Source organism: Trichosurus vulpecula, chromosome 3 (assembly GCF_011100635.1).
Source record: "Trichosurus vulpecula isolate mTriVul1 chromosome 3, mTriVul1.pri, whole genome shotgun sequence".
Taxonomy (NCBI): domain Eukaryota; kingdom Metazoa; phylum Chordata; class Mammalia; order Diprotodontia; family Phalangeridae; genus Trichosurus; species Trichosurus vulpecula.
In genome coordinates, this window is record NC_050575.1 from 177,136,982 (window position 1) to 177,154,052 (window position 17,071).

Consider the following 17,071-nt stretch of genomic DNA (forward strand, 5'->3'; position numbering starts at 1 on the left):
ACAGAATTAGAGAAAGTTGGGAAGACGTATGAATTGATACAGAGTGAAGTGAGCAGAACTGGGAGTTTATAATGTAAAGAAAAACAACTTTAAAGGACTTAACAACTCTGATTAACACAATACCCCTCCCACTATAGTTCCACAAGAGTCATGAAGAAGCATACTACTCACTTACTGACATGAAGAGGTGTTGTACTCTGTGTAAATTAATATATATCTATATAGATATAAATATAGATCTACAAATCTATCTAGGACATGTTTGATGTGACAGTTTGTTTTGCTTGAATATGCATGTTTGTTACAAGAATGGTAGTTTTTTGGAAAGGTAGAGGAGGAGATAGGAGGCAGAGAAGATAATACTAGTTATGGATTTTTGTAAATTAAAAATAATTTTAAAAACCTTCCTCAGAATGAATCCTTTATCATTAGAAAAGCAAAAGAAGAAGAAAAGGGACTAATTCTTACAGGAGTGCCAAAATCTCCTTAGAACAGTAATTACATAGTTAATGTTTCTTTACTAGGGATGAATAATTCTGGAGACTGATTGAATTTATGTTATAAGAACAGAGGAATAATCAAAACTGACACTTAGGTTTTAAGGCTTATGAGAATGTTACAATCACCAAATGGAGATCAAAAGGGTCGGAATAAAGGATGTTGAGTTTAAGGATCCAGGAGAACGTGTAAGTACTGGTTTCAGGGGCAGATAGAGCTGAGGAGCTGAAGTTGTGGATTTGGGAGTAACCAACGTAGAGTTTATCATTGATGTTACAGGTTTGGATAAGTTTGAGTGGAGAAACTATATTGAAAAAGCAGGACAAGATGACTGGCTGATTGGGATAATTATTTGTTGAACATTTCTTTACATAATTGGTCAGGTGTGTGGTTGTTCTTCAGGAGTGGATTCCGATGTGAAGATGTTAATGAGGGGGGAAAACCTTCCTGAGCTGTCGATATCTTAGTGAACTTGCAGGCATAGCTTTGAATCGAAAAATTCATGAAGAGTCACATATACAGATAATCAAGTAATGTAGATAAACAAGACCTCTTATCTCAGCATTTTCCCCACTTGGTATTTTACCATCAGAAGATCAAGAGTGTCCTAATTGTTTGCCAATAACTGGCAGTGTAACTTTGTTTGCTTATTTATAAAAGGATGTAAGCATCTTGGCAGAGTGGAAGAGGTCAGAGGGAGCATCATTCTCCCAGGGTTCCCAGCCTTCCTCTGACTTTGGGCAAGTTATTTACCTTCTTTGGCCTCAGTTAGGACCTTCAGTGCATAGACCAATGGACTTGGAGCCAGGAGGACCTATGTTCAAATCCTGCCTCAGAGACCCTGGACAAGTCGCTTAACCGATGTCTGCCTCAGTTTCCTTATCAGTAAGATGGGAATAATAATGGTTTCTACCTCCCAGGATTGTTGTGAGGATAAGATGGGATATTTGTAAAGCACTTTGTGACCCTTTAAGAAAAACCCTATATAAATACTAGCTGTTAACAATAGTAATGATAATTATTTTTGTTTTATTTATTTTTATCTCTAAAATGAAGAGGGTTGGATTAGATAACTTGTGAGGTTCTTTCCAGCCCTAGATCTAGAATATTTTGATCCTGTGAACAGTGGCTCCAAGGTGAATATTAACATTAACATTCATTCATTCATTCAGCAAACATTTGTCACATGTCTACTCTGTGTGCATCACTCTGGTAAAAGCGCTTGGAGAATAGACATTAATTAGTTAAGATGTGGTCATTATAGTTAAGTAGCTTATAGTTTAGTAGGAGGATAAGATAGAAGTATAGTGTGAGCTCTGAAAATATGCATTGGGAGTGAGGAGTAGTTTTAGGAAAAGCTTCCAGGAGGAAGTGAAGTTTGAGTTAGACTTAGGAATTCAACCAGTGAAGAAGAGGAAGGAAATTATATGCATTGAGTACAACACAAATGAACAGAACAGAAGCAGGAGAATACAGGGCTTTTTGGGGGGGATAGTTCAGGTTCAAGCAGAGTGTGTGAGGAGACTACAGAAATAAGAAGGTGCTTGATTGTAGAGATTCTTGAATATCAAGCAATTTTGAATTTTACTCAGTAGTCACTGACATTTTTGATTATCTTTTGTTGTGGGCTAGATGATAGTAGAATTAGATTAATTCAGAAGAAGTTTATGGGCCAAATTAAAAGAGCAGCCATTAATGGTTCCATGTCAACTTGAAAAGTCTCCAGTGGAATGTACCAGGGATCTTTTGCTTGGTCCTGTGCTGTTTAAAATTTTTTAATCAATAACCTGAATAAAGGCACAGTTGACAACCTTATCAGATTTGCAGATGACTTTAACCTGGGAGACAGAGCCAGCAAACTAGGTAACAATCAGAATCCAAGGTTTCCTTATCTCTATTTTGTATATGTCTTATGCATTACTATTTTTTTTTTTGCACGGGGAAGGCAGGGCAAGTGGGGTTAAGTGACTTGCCCAAGGTCACACAGCTAGTAAGCGTGTCAAGTGTCTGAGGCTGGATTTGAACTCAGGTCCTCCTGATTCCAGGGCCAGTGCTCTACTCACTGCACCACCTAGTGGCCTCTATGCATTACTGTTTATTTACATGTTGTCTCACCCCTTAGAATATCACTTCTTAAGAATAGTAACTATTATGTTTTTGTATTTGTATCCCTAGCACTTAACACAGTGCACATACATAGTAAGGGCTTATTAAGTAGTTTTTGATCTTTACAAGTTAGAGCATTTTATTGAATCTAACAAAATGAAATTTGAAGAGGATAAATTAAAGTTTTACACTTGAATTTAAGAAGTCAGTTCCATAAGTACTCGATGAGGGAGAAATGGTTGGATAGATAGCTTTTCTGACAAGAGCTTGGAATTTTAATGGATTGTAAACTTAAGATGGGCCGAGTTATACGGCAGCTTAAAAAGACATTGTTACCATGGAATGCTTAATGTATGTTAAACATTGCTTCCAGGAATAAGGAGGTGATAGTCTCCCATGGTCCAACCATACCTGGAATGTATATAGTGTAACAGCAAGCACCCTGGTGCACCCAGGATGGCCTGCTAGCACTGGTTCTTTGATCTGCTTTTCTAAAGGAAAGGCAACTTAAAGGGGTCAACAATCTTACTTTAATTACAGATAAGTCGAAAATGCAAGCAGAGAAATAAGCACAGAGATGAACAGACAGGGCTCCAACTGTCTGAAAAAAGTTTACAACTATCTACATAGAGTACCGGATAGGGGAGCATCAACATCTTGAGTAGTCCAGGGGTTCTTAACAAATGGCTACTCAGAGTCCTGTCTCAAAAGATCCTTCTCATGAGCAAGCCTCCAAAGCAAAATCTCACCTTAGAACACACACACACACTCACTCTCCCCCTCTCCCTCTCCCTTCATCTCTCTCTCTCTCTCTCTCTCTCTCTCTCTCTCTCTCTCTCTCTTTCTTCTCAGAGCCAGAAGGCATCACAACCCTTCTGACTCAGTGTCTAATTAGCTTAGTACCAAAAAGTGTGAAAGCCTCCCTGCAAGCAAGCCTCTTCCTAACTAAGCTTTCCCTTAGGCAAGTTCCTCTATGGGCTCTGTGTGACTCAGGATGTATCACAGTTGGGGCAGAGCTTTAAAGCAGTAAGACATCCATGATTGAACACATGTGGTCACGTAGGCCTATTCATAGATGGGGAAGATCTTCCTATTCCATTAACATTACACATACTGAGTTTCTAGAGAAAAATAATCATAGTAGTGAGGAACCTTGAATTCATGCTGCAAGTTCGTTGGTTGAAGAAAATGGGGATGTTTAACTTTGAAAAAAGAAGACTCTGGAGGAAAGTGATAACTTGTCTTAAAGTACATGAAGGATTGTCATGATGAAAAAATATTAAATTTGTTCTGTTTGGTTCCAGAAGACAGAACTAACGGCAAAGGGTGGAAGTTGTAGAGAGGTAACTTTAGGCTTGAAATCACAGAAAACTTCCTATTATTTAGAGCTTTCTAAAAGTAGAATGGGCTGCCACAGGAAGTAGTTAGTTCGCTGTGATTGGAGATCTTCAAGCAAAGGTTGGATGACCATTTATAAAATATGTTATAGTGGAGTTTCTTTTATGAGGATGGGTTATGTTACATAGTCACAAGGTCTCTTCCAAATGTGAAATATTGTCATTATTTTGTTTTGAGAGTTCTATGACCAGATCTATACGAAAAAATGTTATTTAAGGAGCATTATGAAGGATGAACTAGAGGGAATAGAGATTAGGGTTGAAAAACATATGATAGGACTCTGGCAGTATAAAATGGTAGTGTATTAGAGTATATTTGGTAATAGAGAGTCAGGGATGAGTGCCAGAAATTGGAGATGTAGAATCAATAGTACTTGGTAACTGGGGGAGGTGAGGGAGAAGAGTCATTGATAACTTAGAAGAACAAAAAACATATTATAGGACAAACTTTTGGGTAGCACTTAATATACAGAGTTGGGAGCAGGATGAAATACCAGTGAAGGAAACTAAAAAAAATAAAGGGAGGTTGGATATAGAGGTAGGAGAAGCAGGGTTATGTCTAAAAACAGTGGAAGAGAGAATATCTAAAAGGTGTATGGTCACCAGAATCAGGTACTTCAGAGAAGTCTAAGAGCATGAAGATGGAAAAAAAAAGCCTATTTTATATGACAAAAGGTTGCTGATAATCTTTGAGACAATTTCACTAATGTGGTAGGAGTTAGGACTGAATAACCAGTGGATAGAGGATGGTTCTAGAGTCATCTGTCATATAGGATAGATTTTTATCTCCTTTCTGATCAAAGCCATGAAAAGCAATAAAATTGTCTGATGATTTTTTCAAGACAAGAGCAATATAAGGAATTTGAATAAATCATAGGCACTTTGAGCAGTTGGTGGTATTGAGATGGAGCTTAGTGTCTTCTGCTGTCCATAAACACATGCAGTGGATCCACATGCAGTGCAGCGTGGCCCCCTCTGCTGACGAAGATGTGCTTGACATCATTCATCTAGGCCATAGTAGAGACTCTCTATCCTTAGTGCTTTTTGAGTTGAGGGGAAGAGTGAGAGACATGTTTTACATTAATTAATAGAAATATATGAGAATATTAATAGATCAGTGGAGATGAACCCAAATGTCTGAAATATTCATTTACCTTGGTTCATGTGTGCACGTATCATATACCAAATAGAGAAGATACAGAACTTGATTATTCCTCTGATCATGGTACTTCTTGGAGAGTCTATGTACAGATAGTCTGCATACATACACATGTGTATATATATGTATGCATATGTATTTTTATCTATATCGGTCTGTCTATCTATCTATTGAGAGGTGCATCTGCAGGGTGATTGCTACAGTATAACCTTTTCCCATTGCTACGTGTTTGAGTCTATAGCAGTAGAACTGGATTGGCACTCTGGAGCCTTCATTAATATCTTTGCCTTATTCCTCAGCTTCATTTATTCCCTCGAATTATCTTGTCCTTGGAATTGGCACCATGATAATTTAAAATATTGTAATTGACAATAATATAATTGATATTGATTAATACAGTTGAAAACACTATAGTTATTGTTCAGTACTACGTTGTACTTCAGATTTTTGATGGAAAAAATATTAACTATAACTAGGTTAGAATTCCCAAATGAACAAATTTTCTTATCTCTGTGATTCTACAGTAGTGAGGAAAGTCTTCCTTTGGCATGTGCTAGTGATCCTTTCAGAATCAAGGGCCATGAACCAAGTATTTTTGTACAAGTGTGTGTGTGTGTGTGTGTGTGTGTGTGTGTGTGTGTGTGTGTGCGTGTGTGTGTGCGCGCGCGCGCGTGTGTGGATTGATTGATTGCCTCTTTATGTAAGGCCTTGTGCTCAGAAGACTCAGCAGAATTCTTATACATACATACATACATATATATATATATGTATATATATTAGTTAATTTGTTTTTAGTTTTTAACATTCACTTCCACAAGATTTTGACTTGTTTAATATGTTTGAATGTTTGACAACATTCACTTTCATAAATAAGAATTTTCTTCTCATCCCTCCCCTCCCCCCACTCCAAGATGATCTGTATTCTGATTACCCCTTCCCCCATTCTGCCCTCCCTTCTATCACCCCCCTCTTGTCTTATCTCCTTTGCCTTCTATTTCCTTGTAGGGCAAGATAGATTTTTATACCCCATTGCCTGTATATCTAATTTCCCAAATGCATGTAAAAACAACTTCCAACATTTGCTTCTAAAACTTTTAGTTCCAACTTCTCCCCCTTCCTCCCTTCCTACCCACCCCTATTGAGCAGGCAAGCAATTCAATGTAGGTTATACGTGTGTAGTCATGCAAAACACTTCCATAAGTCATGTTGTGAAAGAATACCTCTATTTCCCTCTATCCTATCCCACTCCCCCATTTATTCTATTCTTTCCTTTCACCCAATCAGGAGAATTCTTAATACTTCTAGAGTATGTTGATAGATACATCGTATCATACCTAGGGTATTTTGTAGAGGCTAGATCATTGCAGATAGCAGGGCATCTTGCATAGGGCTTCCAGAAGAATAAGCTTCACAGTCAGCTCCTATAATCTCTTTTCTCATCTATCTATGTCTTTTTCATTGGTAAGAGTTTCTGTGTACTGTGCTCGCGCTCTCCCTCTCTCTCTCTCGGTAATAAAAGAATAGCCAGTGAATGATTGCTGATTCATCTATAAAGGTCATTGGATGATTATAAAATTCTTATGACCTTTCTGCCTCAGGTTTTTTAATCCACCTAATGGTTAGGCTAGTTTTCTGAAGTATATTTTTGAGGATGCATAATGAAATTACATATCGGTATAAAAGCTAGTAGTAACTATATAGTGGCAAGTTTTTGGACTCTTATCTTTATTAGTCTGAAATGAGCCTGAAACAAAAAATATAATTCTTTCTGAATTCCTTCTTGTTTATAGGTCTCTCCAATGGTCCTGAAGCAGTGGAAATTGATGGCCTTCAGGAAGTGCCTCTCTGTAGCTGTCGAATGGAAACTCCAAAAAGTCGTGAGATTACCACTTTAGCTAACAATCAGTGTATGGCCACTGAAAGTGTAGACAATGAGGTAAATGACATCAGTTTTCCTGTACTCATAGAAATTGACATTGTTAACACCAACATCAGGAAGCACAACTCTTCCAGTTGGTTAAGAAAAACAAGCTTTTGAAGGATCACAACCCTTTGCAACAGCATCAAGGATTTTGGAAATCAGGAAATTGTCATATACTTAGGAAAGTTTATCCATTAGTGAACTCTCCACTCAAATCCACTGAAATGAAATTAGTTTTAGACTTGCTATTATGTTTTTGTAATGCCTTTCCAGTCTTCTTACACTCTTTACTTTATATGCTTTATATCCCCTTTATATATTCTTGAATCAAATGACACTGGTCTCCTTTCTTTTCCTTGAACAAAACACTCCGTCTCTTGGCTGTGTGCGTTTTCTTTCGTCTCTCATGCCTAGATTGCTCTCCCTCCTCAACTCTGCCTCCTGGCTTCCCTGACTTCCTTTTATGTCCCAACTAAAATCCCATCTTCTACAGGAAGCCTTTCCTAGCCCCTCTTAACTCTAGTGCTTCTTCTGTTTTATTTATTTTTCCTTTATGTAGCATGTTTGTTTATATTTGTTTGCTTCTTTTCTCCTTCATTAGATTGTGAGCTCCTTAAGAGCAGAGACTGTCTTTTGCCTCTTTTTGTATTCCCAGCCCTTAGCATAGTGCTTGGCACGTAGCAAGTGAGAAATAAATGTTTATTGACTAACTTATAAAAACACAGGGTTTTATACAAATTAACATTTGTTGAGTGAAAGTACATGCATGAGTACTTTTAAGTTTCACAAATGAAGCCTTATGAGTATTTCTGTTAAGTTCTCTTCTGTCCTGCTATCATCCTAGAGATAAAGGCTGTACTTTTGGTTTATTGTCTCACTTTCATTGTTAGAAACTCAGCCTGGATAGCTAATTTTCACTTACGTAAGTTAAAATTGTCTGCATCATGCAAATATTTTTTCTCTGGCAGAGTATGCATTTTCTCCTAAACCTGTGCAACTTGACAGACTTGATATTGATTTCAGACAATTGTTCACTGTCTAAGAACGTTCAGGTTACTTCATAGACCACTGAATTAATGTATGGTACTTAATTCTTTGGAAATCTAAAGCTCCAGAGATTAGTTTTGTGACCTGGTAGTTACTTCCTTCCCTTTAACCAGGTCTTTTGCCACTTTCCTTTATCCCAGGTTCCCAAGCAAACTTTACACAAGTTTTTCTGCATTTCCCATTTCCATTATTTGCTTTCTCTGAAGCTCTTTCTGCCTCTACTGCCTCTAAGCTTGCTCCCTAACATTGCTTAACTGTCCCTTCTTTATCTCAGCTTAATCTCCTAGTCAGTTTTCTGTGAATGGGAAAGGTTGACAAGGAAAGCACTAAGAAAAAAAGATGACCAGGAGAGAAATGATTTCTCTTACTCCTGGATCCCTCTTCTGTTATTTCTTCAGCACTTGTAAGGCACTTGACCATGGCAAAGCAAGGCTGGGCTCTGACTGAGCCTGGCCTATGCTTCCAGACTCCTCCTTTTATGTGAATATTTGGAGTTTCAAGTCAAATCAATGGTAGTTGCTATGTCAGAAATTTTTTTGACTACTTGTAGAAAAAAAACAGGCATTGGAAGATTAGGTACCTAAGAGACCAGTACAAATGGTCATGATTTTCCACTCTCATACCTAGGTCTTCCTGGGTACTGTCTCAGCTTCCTGACTTTCTTACTAATTGATTTATGCTTCTCAGCTTCTTTGGGATTTAGACAACCGTCAAGAAGCTATCATTTCTTAATGGGATTTCCTCTGCCTTAGATAGTCTGTGTTAATGAGCCCTGTAATTAGTTGGAATTACAGAGAACTGACTATGGTTTTGGTTTTAGAGAATAAAAGAATTGAAAAAAAACCCAGTGATAGAAATTAGATTTTTGAAACTGGGTAAGCAATAAATAACCCAAAGTTGAATGTTTATAAGAAGGATTCATTAATCATGTTTTAGGACAAGTTTTCAGCAGTTGCCTGGTTTTCAAATTAGATAATTAGGGGTTGGTCTGCTTTTACCTAACTTTACAATGATAACTTTTGTGGAAAATGTAGTGAAATTCTTTCAATTTAAACATTTTTCTATCTATGTGACCCTAGTTAAATTAATAATAATAATAATTTGAATTTTTACAGCATTTTGGTCACATTATCAAATAGATCTGTGACCTCATTGATTTGGAAATTGCCTCCAAAAATGCAAATTGCATCAGGGGAGCATTCTTGCTGTCCACTCCTTACTCTTGCTATGTGACAAGGCTGTCTACTCTTTCTATCATGTGATTCCTCATTGAAATTAAATGTTGCTTTATAATTTGTGAATATCCTTTGCCATATATTATCATATTTGATCATCAGAAAAATTCTGACATAGGTAAACCAAGTATTATATTTCTGTTTTAAAGATGAAGAAATTAAGTCCCCCAAAGGTTAAGTACCTTGATTAAAGCTATACAACTAGTAGGTGCCACAACTTGAACTGGAACCAAAAGGTGTAGTCTTCTATCATTCTGACTCATGTTTTCATACTTTTTGGTACATTCTTAAATTTATGCAAAATAAGAAATCAAGGACAATTTTGTGACTCGAATGATCTCAGGCTATCACAGAGAGAGTTTCAGTTAATTTGCTTGAACAGTATATATTACTGGTATGAATATCCTTATCACTTTTGAAATAATTTAATTCATTTACCTTTTGGTTAGTAAGTGATAAACTTCTTTTTCTGAAGATTCTTTTTATCTCTGAAACAAGACTTTTTATTTCTCACCTGTTCATAAGCTCCTGTGGGACCTTAAGTTGACTGGATAAAAACCTTTTCCTCCCTTGGATAATTGACTCTATCATTTTGTAACTGAATTTGCTTTTATTACTATGATTGCAGTTGGGCAGATGCACAAATAGCGTGGTTAAATATGAATTGATGCGTCCATCAAATAATGTCCAGCTCTTGGTGCTATGTGAGGACCACAGAGGGAAAATGGTGAAACATCAATGCTGCCCTGGTTGTGGGTACTTCTGCACAGCAGTAAGTCTCAAGTTGATCCTCAATATGATCTTGATTTTAGATGTGGCCTACCATTTGCATTGTATAATATTAGTTACATATATTTCTAATAAACATTACCTTTACTTTGCTCTGTTTTATTTATACATATACCTTCCCTCTTGCACTACCCTGAATTGTTTTTCTTTGATCCGTCCTGGGGATCTATCAACTATGAAGACAATTTAAAAAATAATATTTTGAGAATTGGACCATTATTTTATTTTTTAAAGCATTGAGAAACATGGATCTTTTCTCCTCTCTTCTCTAAAGGATCTTTATCCCCAAACCCAGAAAGTGTTATCTCATTCTCTGATACTGGTTATTTAGAAATGATGACCTATTAGTCAAGGAATCTGCTTTCTTTCTGGTGTTGTCTTTACCCTGGACAAAGTTAATACATTTTTGTTTTGGGGCACAAAGCTAAGACTGATTCCTTTGAATCTTCTTTTCATTATTTTGTCATGTTCTCTTCATTGATTTTTCAGAAATTTTGTTGAGTTGAATTGAAATAGAAGAGGGGCCAAATATTAGATCTGTGTATTTATACTTAATTCATGAAATATGAATGTACTTTTCCATCTTCTTTGTTAAATACTATTCTTTCTTGCATATTTTGTTTACATTTACATATTGCTTTAAATATACAAAATGTATTATCTCATTTGGGCCCAACTACAACTATGAAGTCAGCATAGTAATATACCCCCTCTTTGTATATAAGAAAACTGGGCCTCAAACAGGTTAAGTAACTTACCTAAAAGCACACGGCCAGTAAATGAGTAAGCCAGTTTGTGTGACCAGCAGGTCTTTGGACTTTCTCTTAAAGTTTAGGACTTTACAGAGAACTTAGTTTTTAAAAAATATTTCGAGAATTTTATTTTAATATTTGTTTTCTTTGTAATTCTGTGTGTTTTATGTATTTAAAATATTATTCTGAGGAGGTCCATATCCTTCTTCAGACTACCAAGAGTCCATCTCACACACACACACACACACACACACACACACACACGTTAAGAACTCCTTTGCCTTCCCATAAGGGCTATTATGAGGATGAATTAATATTGGTAAGCTGCTTTGTTCTGCTAAATTTAAAATATTTTGTAATAGCCAGATTTTTAAAAAATAATTAGAGTATATTAAATATATCATTATTTTGCAAAAAATCTAATATCATGTTCCTTCATAAAGGATCACATCTTTAGAATTCCTGAACAACATCTTTCATGATTTCTGCTGCTTTCCTAAAATTTCATTGTGGGTAATTTCATGATTATTGCCATTTTTTGTGATTCATAAAATGTGAACTAGGATCCTCTTCTACTCAAACTTGTAGAAGTTACAGAGTTAATAATACTGCAAATTACGATGGCTGATAACTTAAAAATTTGGCATTCTGTTTTGTGTTGAAGAAGCTCCTTTACATCTTTAATATTTCTTTTACCTGTTTGCTTTAATTAAAATTTGGCATCTCTCTCATAAAGCTTCTCCCACCCCACAACTGTCTCCTATGGAGTAGACACAGCCTTTGTGTTGCTAATTGTTGCCCCTTGCAAATCATTGTGCCATTAGCATTCCTCAGTGACCTCTTCCATTTTGAAGTCCATGCCATCTATTAAATCAGCCATTTCTCATTCTTATCCTCATTGCCTTCTGATCTCTAAGACACACTCCTGCTTTTCTCCATGGCTTTAGCACTTGGCTTCTATGTTCTCCCATAACAATGACAACAGTAGCAACAACATTTAGATAGCATTTTTAGATTTGTCATTTCATTTGATCCTAACAAAAGCCCTATGAGGAAATTGCTATTACCATTCACATTTTATGGATGAGGAAAATGAGTTATAGAGGGTCACAGTGCCAGTAATTATGAGGCAGGATTTGAACTTCCTTCTTCCTGACTTGAAGCCTAACAATTTATCCACTAGGCCACACAGTTGGCATTATTTTTGGTGAATTTAACACTCACCAAAGGATTATGACCATTTTAACATTCTGACCTTACAATTCTTCCACCTCTATAACTCCACTAGAGTTAACTCATCTTCACCCAGACATTCACATGTTTATAGCTTAGAATTTGTTGTTATTTAGAATTGCTTTTCTTTATCTTCTGAAGTCCCCTTATATTTGAATGTATTCTTTTCAATAATTTTGATCCATAGTCCTTCTCTCACCAGTCACTCACCCTACTTTTGTTCTCTTATCCTCTTACTTTCAGTAGAAATCTTTCTACTTTAGATCCAGACCATTCAGTATACTTTTCAACTATTCCAGTTTTCACTAAATTTTTTAAACGTTTTTACCTGACTTCTTTCATTCCTGTATCAGAATAAAAAGTGTCTTTTCTCTTTGACAGGGTTGATAGCTCCTGAAGTTCTTTTATCTCATTTGTTGACATTTTTTCTGGGAACTTTTCCCATCATTCTTTAGATTTCTATTAGTTCTTACTTGGATTCTCCCTGTACTAAAAAAGAAACTAACTTTACCCTGCTACTAAAACCATTAAGCTGCATAGTAACTTCTCTCTCCTTCCCTTTTCCATAAGGCTTCTTAAAAGAATTGTTTGCTGCTTGAACTTTCTCAGCCCTCACTCATTATTAACAGTTTGAAATACCACTTTATTTTCTTGCCAGTTGGTTGAAATTGCTTCCTCTTAAGTTCATTAGTAATCTTCCTGATTAACAGGTCCAGAAACATTTTTCCAATCCTCTTCTTCCTTGATTTCTCTATATTTGAAGTTCTCAAATTTTTTTGGTCTTGGGACTCCTTTACACTCTTAAAAATTATTGTGGATTTCCTCAAAGAACTTTTGTTTATGTGAGTTATATCTATAGATATTTACCATTTTTGAAAATAAAATATATTAGTATTATTATGAAAATAGTTTTGACTTTGTGGGCCCCATGAAAAGGTCTCTGGCAATTCCCTGGGGTCCCTGGACCACACTTTGAGACTTGATTCCATTTGACACTGTTGCCCTTTCCCTATTTTTTGAGGGGGGAGGGAGAGTTGTACTTTCACTTCTATGACTGCAATTTCCTGGTTCTGCTGACTCATTTCTTCTCTGTCTCAAAGCTTTTGTGTTCTCTCTAATTTGCTTTTTGTTCTTCTCTTTCCCTGCTCTCCTTCAAGGAACTAATCAATTCATTGGTTGAAACTATGAGATGAGTTTGATGCCAATTTGTATATTTCATTAACCCTTCCCTTTCAAGAGCCCTAGTCCCACATTTTAAATTGTGTACTGAATATGTCCACCAGCACTCCAAAGCTCTGCCTGTTCAAAACGTCAGCTCATTATCTTATGTCTCGTACCAGATCTGCCTTTTTCCTGACTTCTCGGTTTTTGTCAGTGGTATCACCGTTCTTGCAGTTTTTGATTTTTCCTTTGTCCCTTACCCCCACATCTAGTCATTTGTTTCAGTTGATCATCTCCATTTCATTTATACTAATACACTATTTTAGGCTGTCTTTGCATTCTCATTTACTTTTGCCTTCTTCCTTAATTCAATTTGATTTAACAAGCATTTATTAACACCTATAAAAACCAGAGTACAATTCTAGTCATTTATTGACATTCCAGGATCCTCATGAGATTAATGATCTAGTGAAGAGATGTGACACATAAATAAAATATAAGTTAAAATATAACATAGAATGCCCTTTTGTCTTTAGTCCCTCTTCTTTCCCATCTATCTTAGGTCAAATTTGTCTTCCTGTAGCACTTCTGATCGTTATTCCAGTGATCTAAAATAGGAGTTCTTAAACTTTTTTTGTGTCATGGACCCCTTTGGCATTCATGTAATCATGGATTCCTTCTCAAAATTTTGTTTTTAAATAATTGAAGAAAATACTATGTTTCAGTTAGAATATAGTGAAAATAAAGATGTAATATTTTTTTCCCGATTCAAGTTCATGGACCTCCTGAAATATTACACAGACCTTTTGAAGTCTATGAATCCCTGGCTAAGAGCCTCTGGTCTAAAGTTTCAGTCTTCTTCCCCCTTTCCAACCATATTGTCTAATAATTAAGCTCAGTTCTTGACCTGCCATTTAAATCCCTCTGTGGTCATTTTTTCCATTTTTTTTTTCCCAGTCTTTTCTCTGTGACTTTTATGCTTACTCTTTTCCTTCCACACTATATCCAATCCATCCCTTCAAGGTCTTTCTCAAATGTACCCTCCCTATGAAGTGTTCCCCAATGGATATGCTTTTTGTGAACTCAGCATGTTCTATCTGTCTCTTACGGAACCTCTAGTTTGTTTTATATTATTTATGTGCATGTCTTGACTACTAATTTTTAGCTTCTGGAGGGCAAGGACTAGGTTTTACTGATTTTTGTATCCAATGGTGTTAAGTCCAGTAGCATGGACACTCATTAAATGTTTGCTAAATGATTGAACACCTTGCTCTATTTTGCAAATAGTTAGCAATGTTAGTCATATTCAACTAGTATTCTAATTAGACAAAGCTAAATTTGAGGTTAAAATCTTATAGCATGTGGTAGCTACCTTTACTTTGTATCCATTTAACTACTTGAATGTTTCCCTTCTATATTTTTCTTTCCTCATCTATTAAATAGGGGGACAAATTAGTTATTCTGTGGTCACTTCTAGCTCCAAATTCTATAGCTTTTTTCTGAAGATAGATGTGAGAACTTTTGAAATGTTTTGAATTCTTCAGAAGAAAGATGGGAATTTTTTTTTCTGTATACTTTTTAGTTATTTGGCTTATTTGATCTGATAAAGTGATGATCAGAAAATAGCTACCTTTAATTCTGTCTGCTCATTCTTTGAGATGCACTCACATATACCCAAAATCCAAGTGCCCTTAAGAACCTTACATTCTTATTGTTCTTACCTAAAATGTAGCTGTCCAGTCCCTGGCTGAAATAGAACTGGGGAATGGTAGCTCACTGTGATTTTTACCAAATGTATTTATTTTGTGATTACTCAGATTTTAGATTCCAAGAAATGTCTGTCACTTAAAGGAACAGACAGTAGAATATCCTTACTCATTTTTAGTAATACCAATAGTTGATGTTTATATTATACTTTTAGCCTTGCAAAACATTGAATGTGCATTATTTCATTTGATCTTCACATAATCTGTATTGTATTTTGGGCATATCATTCGTCCTCATCTTATAGATGAGATCAAAGTCTGGAGAGGTCAAAAGATTTTCACATGGTCATAATAGTTAGTAAATGTTGGGGGTAAGATATGAACCCAGACTATACTAGTTCCAGGTCTAACATTTTATCCACTGTACAATATTGATTACATCTAGAGCTATGGGGGGGTAAATAATGTTGCCCCTAATATACAACTGCCACAGGATTGACTCTACCCCCACCCTCCATTTCCTGTTATTCAGCATGTTTCTGTCAGTTTTTCGTTATTGGCAGTGGATTAACATGGACTCATCTACCTGTCCCTTCCTTTTCCCTCAACTCTTTCCCCCACCTGTCATATTTAACCATTTATTTGTCAAGTGCTACTAAACCAACCAACCAAACAAATCCTTCAAATTACCTTTACTCCCCCTTTTCCTGTCTTTTATCTCCTTAGGCTATATGCCTAGAAATCCACCTATTTTTTCACATGGTTTCCGGGTTGACTTAACCAGTGTGTTAAGGAGCAAAAGTAATTGTCCTACTCAAATGAAACTTGTGCTGAACTTTCAAGGCACATCTTTTACTGCATGTTTTTAATGATTAAAGACATCTACTGTCCATACTTTATGTTTGTATAAATTATTTTTGATTATTAAGCTCTGACTCATAATTATAATTTGACTTTCAAAGACAATAGGATATAAAAGAGTAAAAAGTCTCTGTTCTTGTAGCTGCACTTATGCTGTCTCCACTTTCCTAATTTTAACCTGCCATTAATTAAATATTAGTGACTTCCCAGGTTCATTTTATAGTTCTCTTGGAAGTTAAATCAAACTGTTGTTCCTTAGTGTAATTTCTGCCATGAGCCTTTCAAAACTATAGCTATGGGTAGGAGTTTATCACTATACTGATTCCCTTTCTCTCTAATGGGCTAATAAGCTGCATCACAGTTATAGAAGAAAAAGCCTTTTGAGGGGGGAGACCTTTCTATTCTGTATGTATTTTTTGAGTCACAGTATAAAAATAATCTCTGTTCAGCTCTTCTTTTTGTCTTATGACTCTTTGTACCTTTTGTTTGAGATGAGGGCAGAATCACCCCTATTCTGGAACTTAGGTAATGTACATTACCACAGAATGTTCCAAAACACAGCATAGTATCAGTTGGACTTCATATTAATAAATAGCAGTTGTTTTTCAGAAAACCAGCTATATAATCTTGGTTCCAGTAAAATTAACCATTTTCACGTTTTTCTTTACTTAAAACTTTTAGGGTAATTTTATGGAATGTCAACCTGAAAGTACCATCTCTCATCGTTTTCATAAGGACTGTGCCTCCTTTGTTAATAATACAAGCTATTGCCCCCATTGTGGGGAAGAAACTTCAAAAGCAAAAGAGGTGACCATAGCCAAAGCAGACACTACTTCTACGGTGTCGCTTACCTATGTCCAAGAGAAACCAGTCACTGTAGAGGGAAGGCCTGACACTACAACAGGTAGCAGGTAAGATGGAACTTGATATCACGTTCATTTTGTTAGAATTACCAAAAGAATGTTAGCCTTTTATCTGAAGAATCTGAAGAGTAGTGCTCCATTATGCTACCTCTGGAAGCATATACATACACGTACTATGCTTTCATTTGATAGTGCATTTTGCCCTGTTGTCTTCTTAAAAGCATTGGTCTTTTTTTTATAATTAGTAGGCATTTAAAAAGCTTCCCTTTTCAAAATTTCTATATTTTTTCAAGATTATGTGTGAATCAGATCAGTTTTCTAAATATCTTTTATTATACTTAAA

At 35.9% G+C, this 17,071-nt stretch overlaps 1 protein-coding gene across 7 annotated transcripts in view; it reads left to right on the forward strand.

Moving 5' to 3' along the window:
• EHMT1 (euchromatic histone lysine methyltransferase 1) overlaps positions 1-17,071 on the forward strand; it is a 304,570-nt gene that overhangs the window by 174,941 nt on the left and 112,558 nt on the right. For all 7 annotated transcript variants that reach the window (XM_036749452.1, XM_036749451.1, XM_036749450.1 and 4 more), the window contains 3 exons: positions 6,951-7,096; positions 9,992-10,135; positions 16,547-16,776. In XM_036749452.1, coding sequence (XP_036605347.1) covers positions 6,951-7,096; positions 9,992-10,135; positions 16,547-16,776 — 520 coding nt within the window. The remainder of the gene's footprint in view (positions 1-6,950; positions 7,097-9,991; positions 10,136-16,546; positions 16,777-17,071) is intronic.